Genomic DNA, 8838 nt, shown 5'->3' with positions numbered 1-8838 from the left:
CCGGTCTCAAAAAGAAAAAAAAAAAAAAAAAAAAAAAGATCCAGGCTCCTTTTCCCCTCTCACCATCCCACTTACCCCTGGGCTCTAGCCACAGTCAACAGGCCAGGATCTTTTATGTGGCTAGCCCTCTGCATACAGCTTGCCCTGACTAGAATGTTCCCTTGTCTCTGCCTACACAGTGTCTATTTATCTTTAAGGTCCGGCCCTTGTCTCTTACTGGACTGCCTCTTAACAGAATCATAGCAGCTCCTTCCTCTTGCTGCCTTGTGTCTTGTCCATCTCTCACCAAAGCACTTGGAACAATAAACTGTCATTACTTGTTTACTTGACTGTCTCCTACCTCATGATGTAACTTCTCAAGGTAAGGTCTGATTCAAATACGTCCTAAGGGCCCACAACAGGGCCCAGCAATACTCATTTTCTGAGAGAACAAATACTTGGGAAGGCATGAATTAAAGCAGCCCCTGGGTCTGGGCACATGCAGCAGCTCCTCCGTTGACTGTGAAGGCAGCAACGTCAGAAGCCAGGACAAACAAGGCCAGGGAAGAACACTTGAGTTGGTCTACTTTCATTGCTCAGCCTACAGCCATTTCATGCTTTACACCTTTCCTGAGCTCAATCTTCTACCCTTAGGCTTTTTCTCCAACCTGTATCAAGAATCACATGTATGGTGTGTACAAATGTTTCCACTCATTTGATTTTCTCAACAATCCTGTGGAACCATTAGTTTATTTCCACCTATATTTACTGATCCCTTCTCTGTGCAATGCCTGGTGCTAGGGACACAGAAAAAGACAAGGTCTCTGACCTTGGGAGCTTATAGTCTGGTGGAAAAGGGATTATTTCCTCCATCTAAGAGGTGAAGAAACAGGCTCGAGAAAGGTTAAATCATATGCCTGAAGTCACACAAGAATTGAGCTGGGTCCAGAAGGGTTGATGTCAGGCCCCCTGACATCCAGTAGATCTCTAGACAGCAAAGCAGCCTGCTTCACCTACTAGTTATGTTAATCATCTCTGCTTGTAGCTGGGATACCTGGTAAGCTGATCTGATCAGCTGGTTAGACTATAGATGTGAAGGCTGTAGATGATCCTAAGTGGTTTCCTTTCCCCATAACATGCCAGTCTGTGTTTCAAAGGAGGAAGAGGGGGAATGTCAAGTGCTCCTTCTCCCATCAGTAGTGCCAGACTGGGGGCTTGGGCAAGGCCACCTCCATGGTGCCCACTTCCCCTTAGCTCCATCACTTTTTGAATTAAGTCTTAGGCAAGTCACAGTAAGTCTGAGCTTTACTTTCCTTACATGCAAAATAGAGATGACACCTACCTAAAAGACTTGTGATGACTGAATGAAAAATGTATGTAAAGTTCTTGGCACACTATATATGATCAATCTACAGTAGTGCTTTTCTTCCCTCTCTCTCCACACCCTCCACTTCTATTCAACTGAGATAAGTGGTCTCATTCCTTAGATTCAGAGCCTTGCCCTCAGGTGATGAAATACCCAATAGTTGAACCACATAAATCAGGATAAGCTATGCTAATGAATGTGCTACCAACACCTAAACCCAGTTCAAAGCATTACGCTTCTGGTGTTAATGGCAGAACTGTAGCACCTGTCATGAAGGGAAGTCTTCTGAAAGAAGGGCCTTCCCATGCCCCCCAGTACATTCCATGAGGGTGGCCACTGCTCATGCTCACACCAGGCTGGTCCAAGCACCAGCATCCAAAATGCCTGGAGATGGCTTAAGGGGCCACTTGTGATGAACACCAAAGGATACAGAAGGCTTTGCCTCGTGGATACCTCTAATCCAGCTGTCACCTGTTTCTGCCTGATGTCAGGGGAGTTGACGGGTAGCCCCTTATGGCTTTCCCTTCTGCTCTGGGAGGCTAGATGTACAGAGAATTTCTTGGAGCTATCAGCAGAGTCACTGAAATCACTGGAGGTAGCTTCATTCTCAGCCTGAACCTCTGGATTGGGCTCCTTGTCCTGATCTGCCTGTGGTGAGCTCCATCCAACAAAAGCGTTGCTCTGCTGGGCTCCTGAGCGGGTCAGGAGTGGGATGAGCTGAGGGTCAGTTGTGGCAGATTCTCCAGTGCTGGCCTTAGAGGCCTCACTCTCACAAGCAACAATATTTTGGCTAGGAGAACACTGCCTAGGCAGGAGGAGGTTGACAGGCCTTTGTGGGCTGGACAGAAAGCTACTTTTGACCTCGAGCTTCTCTCTGGGGAAAGGTTCTGAAGAAGAACAAGAGGGGCCTTCCCTCTGCACCTCATCAGGCTGAGGGCTGATGACCTCACTTGTATCTGACACAAAACTGGACCAAGGGCTAGTTTTGTCTGTCATGGTGGTGATCTCATTTAGGGTCCTGGGCTCAATGATGTCTTCTTCATAGTCCTCATCACTACAGGCAAGTTCTGCCTCAATGTCCTCACTGCTCTGCGTCCTTGTAATAGGTACTGTATGCCCCAGGGACTCATGGAGCATTCCTCCTCCATCTGAAGTCTCTTCAAGAGCAGGGGGAGGTGGGTAATTTGTGTCCTTGTCTGGAGCTCCTGCCAATGGCTGGTCTGGAGTTGTTTTTCGTTCTTGCACGACCTCTGTGTCCTGAGCATCTGGGAGGGTGATGACCTCTCTGTTCCTACTCCTGGCTCGGTGAGAATTCAAAGCTGCTTGAGAATTCCTGGTGATAGTCTGCAGATCTGAACAGCAACAGATATCACTCTTACTACAAGGCAGGGCCACAGACCACTGAAGTTTCCCACACTAGCCTCTAGCTTCAGAAGTATTCTTGCAATCAAACTTTGGACAAACCTTAAAGATAGTTAATCCGCCCAAAAGTAAGCAAAACTATATTCAAGGCAGTACAATTTCTAGTACTTTATTCTAATATCAGAAGACCAAAATCTAATCTATTTATAGTTGTGGATACATCTGTGGAAATGCTTTCAGAGACTACTTGCTCATGTTCAGGAGTTCTAGGGAGCTGGGAGTCCCGGTGGGCACGTTCATGCTTCCATTTACTTCAATAATTACCTAAATTAAAAACCAAAATGAGAATCCACTTATTTACCTATTTGATGACAGTTACTAAAACTATATATTTTACTTGAAGAATGAAAGTAAGGAAATATCTGCCACCCACATGATAAGGCAGGGGAGGTTTACAAAGAAAATAGAGGCAGCAGGGTATGTTGGAAAGAGCATAGGCTTTGGAGTGGGTCAATTTTGGGTTCAAATCTCTACTGCCACTTGTTAACTTTGTGATCATGAACAAACTATTCTCTCTGAGCCTTTTTTTTTGGCGGCTGGCTGGTATAGGAGAGCCTATTTGTCTTTAAGGTGTGATTAACACTGCCCATTTTTTATGTAAAGAATACATGAGATAAATGGGTATACATTGTGTGGTGCAAATACAGGCACTTAATAAATTGAAGCCACTAGTCATCTCAAATTATTTTGGGGATGAAATGGAAATGAATAAATCCATAAATCGGTCTAGTTAATGATATATGTTTGTATGTTTATTTAAAGGAGGAAGTTAGGAGGCAAATTTGACTCCTGGGAGACAGGGGATCATGTCTCTCTCATAGCACCTAACAGAGCACAGCACTGCAAGAGGTGCTGAGTGTTTAATATATTGACAATTTTCAGGCCTCAAAGGGGAATGAGTAGACGTATGAAAACGAAACATCCCTACCTGTAAATAGGTACAAGCAGCAGGAAGCAAACTTAGTTTGTTTGGTCTGAACTATACTTTCTGTCTTGAGGTAGTCTTCTTGCTTTTTACAAATCAGGCCATCCTTCAAGGCCCTACTCTACTGCATCTCCTCCAGGAAGCCTTCCCAGATGCACCAGCTGGATGGGATCAGTACATGGCTTTGTTCTGTAACAAAGCACTTAAGAATGCTATGGTGTAATAGTCTGTCTGTATGTTCCCATCAGACTGTGAGGTTCTCAGGGCAGGGACCACATGTCTGACTCACATGCCTCCAGGACCCAGCAAAAGCCTGGCACATAAAAGTGGCATCGATGAAATCCCACTCAGCACCTCACTCTGAAGTTTCACTCTCATCCACTTGTCTAATGGCGTCTTCAAAAAAGTATACTGAGACATGATGGAGGCAGGGGTAGCCGCCCCCCCAAACTAATTTCCCTGATCTAATTTCTCCCTTTGGAAATTCATCTGGTCCTTGTGAAAATCAGTTCTCATTTTGTCATTCCCTTGCTCAGAATTCCCCATTTTATTCCAGGATAAACAATAAACTTCCAAGTCTGGCTTCAAAGCCCTCCAGCTTCAAGGTCCTCCTGCTTCAATCCTTCGATTCTCTTCTGTCTCTTTTCTCTCATCTTTTAATATACCCCTTTAAAGAGATTCCCCTATTTGTCCCCATCTCTACCCCAAATAAGCCTCCTTCGTTTGCTCCTTTCTTTCTGGGGGAGGTTTCTTCAATTAACTATAGACTATAAGATTCATGAAATCAGAACAATGCCTGTCTTGTCCATTACTGTAACCAAATAGTGCCTGGCATAGTTGGTGCTCAATAAATAGTTGTCTGAATGTATCCAAACAAGTGGAAGTCAAACACAGAGTATACATCTGGGGCCCTGATACCAACAGGTTAGGTATCCGGGAGAAGAGGATAGGAAGATTTGTACCTAACATCAATCATGGCTCCCCTTCCCTCTTTAAACAGAGAACATTGAACTTACTCATCCCTGTGTAGAAGCTACACATTTTGCTTGAGCAAAATGACACGAAGTGAGGGCTAAAGATGCTGATATAGGTGATTTCTCAATGTTCGCCAAAGCTTGCCTGATAAAGATTTCCAGGCCTTAACCCTAGATCCTGATTTAGTAGGATGGAGAAAAACCCAAGAACCTGTATTTCAAAATAAGTGTCCCAGGTGATTCTTGTACTTAGGCAAGTTTGGGAAATACTTGCTCTAGAGAGGTCTCAGTCTTGGCTGCACACCAGAATTACTTGGAGAGTTAAAAACAATACTGATGCCTGGGTTCCACCCTCAGAGATTCTGTTGACCTATGGTGCAACCTGGGCATGTGGATTCTTTTTTTATTTTTTTTTGTGACCGGTAAGGGGATCGTAACCCTTAGCTTGGTGTCGCCCGCACTGCGCTCAGCCAGTGAGCACACCGGCCATCCCTATATAGGATCCAAACCCACGGCCTCGGCACTACCAGCACCACTGCGCTCCCAGCACCGGACTCTCCCGAGTGAGCCACGGGGTCGGCCCATGCATGTGGATTTTTAAAAACTCCCTCAATAATTCCAATATGCAGCTAGAGTGAGAATCACTATTTGTCTTGGATTGAGTGTCCCCCCAAAACCTGATCTCCACTGTGACAGTGTTAAGAGGATGGGAAATCCTATTATGGTAATTGAAAGGTGGGGCCTTGAAGAGGTGATTAGATTGTAGGACCATGCAATCTAATCACCAGATTAAATTGCAATCTAATGAACAGATTAAAAATGGTGAGCATGGGCATGGTTCTGAGGGCTTAAAGAGGAGGTTAGTCTTTTTCTCTCTGCTCCACCATTTTCTGCCATGTGAGATCCCTGGGTCACTGTTGCCACCACCAAGACCCTCACCAGATGTGTTGGACTTCCTAGCCTCTGAAACTATAAGCAATAAATTTCATTTACTTATAAATTACCCAGTTCCATGTATTTTGTTACAAGCAACAGAAATGGACTAATATACTACTCTAAGGGATTTTCAAAGGGTAGATTATGGATCACTAACATCCAAAATCATCTAGGGTACTTGTTAAAAAGGCAGACTTCTGGGCTCTGAGAATTAGAATTTTAAATTATGTTTGTAGTTTATTTTTTTCTGAAAAGAAAACAGTACAGCTCAAAAACTGCTATTGAGGAACCTCTCATCTAATCCATCCACCTTGTTTTTGGTTGGGGAAACAAACTCAAGTCTGTGCCAGAAACCCACCAAGGACACAGGTCTCCTACCTCTCAGTCCAAAGCTCTTTCCATTACCCATGTTTCTGTGCCCTATTATATCCCTCTTTTTAAAAGGAAGATGGTCGGTGTCGGCCTGTGGCTCACTCAGGAGAGTGTGGTGCTGATAACACCAAGGCCATGGGTTCGGATCCCATATAGCGATGGCCAGTTTGCTCACTGGCTGAACGTGGTGCTGACAACACCAAGTCAAGGGTTAAGATCCTCCTACTGGTCATCTTTAAAAAAAATTAAATAAATAAAAGGAAGATGGTCAAAAAACAAAAAGGGAAGATGGTGAAAACCGCTGGTCTCTATTTGTCACAAGGGCTTGCCTGAGGGCAGACATTCAAATGCTTTTGGAATTGGCACCTAGTGACCATAACTCCTCAACAAGAAAGGGTCTGAGCCATACCTGTGATTAAGGAGCTGACTTGCAAAACCAGGTTATTGGATTTCTCCAAGATGCACTGGCTCTCAGGGTTTAGGCTGCTGGCTCCTGACCCAAGATGGTCCTGATGGCTCTCCTGGCACTGCAAGATGGTAGTATGAGTCTGAGGGCTGAGGGGTAGGAAAGTCTTGGTGAGCTTCTGGCTGAAGTACTGCTGGATCTGATCTAGCTCACTCAGATTCTTCCTATAAACAAAAAGGGGAGATGACAAAAGGGTCATTCAGAGAGATTACAGGCATCTTTTTTTTTTTGTCCTTTTTGTGACCGGCTGTACCCGCGCTCAGCCAGTGAGCGCACCGGCCATCCCTATATAGGATCCGAACCCGAACCCGCGGCAGGAGCGCTGCTGCGCTCCCAGCGCCGCACTCTCCCGAGTGCACCATGGGCTCGGCCCTACAGGCATCTTTTATGTACCTTGAATATTCTGCAGCTTGAGCCAGAACCTTAATACCCACTTGGTCTATTAATACTATAGCCTTCTCTCCCCAATCCACCAATTCATCCTTCACCCCTCTGACTACAATCCCGCTGCTGAGGACAACTTTCCACCCCTTCTGTCTGTCTAATGTGGTTTCTCTTCTGATATCCAGCAAAAATGCTGCCTCCTTATAGGGGATCATTCTTGACCATCACTCCAGTCCTCACTATGCTTACTCTGACAGAATAAAGCCCTACTCTGGGAAAACACTGTCCTTTGAACCATTCCTGATCCTTCAAGCAAGCAACCTCTTCTAAAAAGCCTTTCTTGACGCTCTAAGTCAGTTGAGGAGCTCCTCCTTTGTACTGCATGGTTCTTTCTATACTCTTCAATCATATCACTTATTTATTTCATATCTATTTTCCCTGATGAACTGAGAGCTCTGTGCTGATTCCTTTAAATCTTCTGTACCCAGCATAGTGCTTGGCACAAAATAAATGAAGTTGAATGGATAAATGGACATAAATAAGTGACTTTTAAAAAAATCTTCTGTTCTGGGCTGGCTGATTAGCTCAGTTAGAGTATGGTGCTGACAACACCAAGGTTCCAGGGTTTGATTTCTGTATCAGCCAGCTGTAAAAACAAACAAACATCATCTTGTTCAAAAACCTTTAAAGGAGCCACATTCATTCTCAACACTCTCCAATTCTCCAATGAGAAATTACATCAACCTTCAGTTGCAAGGGATTTGATGTTTATGCTTTCAAATATACTATCTTGTTTAATTCTCAGCCAATTGGATGAGATCAGTAATTATTCTTTTACAAATGAGTAACCTGAGGATCAGCGAATTTAAGTGATCTATCCTGAGTAAGGAACAGTATGTAGCTGTTCAGAATTTGGGACTCCAAGCTTTGTGCTTTACCCATGATAACAGACGGGTTCTGTCCCAAATGGGTTCATTCCTTCCTCACAACTCTGCTGATACTAGAACCTGAGTTCAAATTACTCTCTGCTCTGTCCCTATAACAGTCAACTTTCAGGATTACAGTTCATATTTCTCCTTTTCCTTCATCACACTGTCTTAGATTCTCCCTTAATTTTTTCATTATGCATTAGTTTCGTTTCCCTAACTAGGCCATGAGCATGTGCAAAAAGAAGATAACTTTTAATCTCTATTTCTCTAGTACACTCAATGTGCTTGGCAAAATTGGCACAGCATAGACGCTAAATACCTTTGGAATGAACTGAAAGCCTTTCTATACTTTTGTTAGAAACAGCCTGCATGTCTTAAGAGTCAAATCCAAATAAAATGAGAGGACAAAGCTGATCCTTATTCTCTCATTAGAGGCGAAGATTCTCTCTCAAACAGAGGTGGGCTGGCCCGGTTGGTTAGAGCACGGTGTTATAACACCAAGGTCAAGGGTTCATATCTCTGTACTGGCCAGCTGCCAAAACAAACAAACAAAAATCATAGTGGTGTCTATCAAATCACTTAGGTGTCTATATCCTGGTGTATGCCACATGGATAAACACCTGCATCAGGAACATGCAAGCAAATGTAAACTTGGTGTAGCTTTCGAAAATATGCAAACCCACTTGTCTTGTCAGAGGTTCTGGGTATAGAACCATGGCACATTAACCTACTAACATTAAGCTGTAATTTTTTCATCTTGAAACAGGTTTATTAATACTTGCCTTGTAGGCCTCATAAGATTGCTGTGATTCAAATGAAGCACTGTTTTAGGGCTCTGTGAACCCAAGGAGGTAATTTAACAAATTGGTATTATCTTGTTCATCCCCATTTGGTAAAGAATTCCTCCAGGGCAGTGGTTCTCAAAACCTAGCTCTAGAACTAGTAGCATCAGCATCACCAGAGAAGGTGTTAGGAATGCAAATTCTCAGGCCCCACCCTAGACCTACTGAATCAGGAACTTTGTGGGTGGGTCCTAGCAATCAGTGTTTTTTTTTTTTTTTTTGTTTTTTTCCGTGTCCGGCAAC

General features: G+C 43.9%; 1 protein-coding gene across 3 annotated transcripts in view; it reads right to left on the bottom strand.

The window, feature by feature from the left end:
- Positions 1-8838, bottom strand: part of C2CD3 (C2 calcium-dependent domain containing 3) — a 98263-nt gene that overhangs the window by 12978 nt on the left and 76447 nt on the right. The window contains exons 24-25 of one of the 3 annotated variants that reach the window (XM_008588671.1): positions 6384-6604; positions 1799-2697 (exon numbers count right to left, since the gene is read on the bottom strand). In XM_008588671.1, coding sequence (XP_008586893.1) covers positions 1799-2697; positions 6384-6604 — 1120 coding nt within the window. Of the gene's footprint in view, positions 1-1798; positions 2698-2948; positions 3032-6383; positions 6605-8838 lie in introns of those variants that run through there. The other 2 variants (XM_008588673.1, XM_008588672.1) reach the window with 2 other exon arrangements.

The sequence above is a fragment of the Galeopterus variegatus genome, unplaced genomic scaffold (genome assembly GCF_000696425.1).
Source record: "Galeopterus variegatus unplaced genomic scaffold, G_variegatus-3.0.2 Scaffold4951, whole genome shotgun sequence".
NCBI lineage: Eukaryota > Metazoa > Chordata > Mammalia > Dermoptera > Cynocephalidae > Galeopterus > Galeopterus variegatus.
Note: the sequence above shows the minus strand (reverse complement) of the source record. Positions and strands in the feature narration are given on the sequence as shown.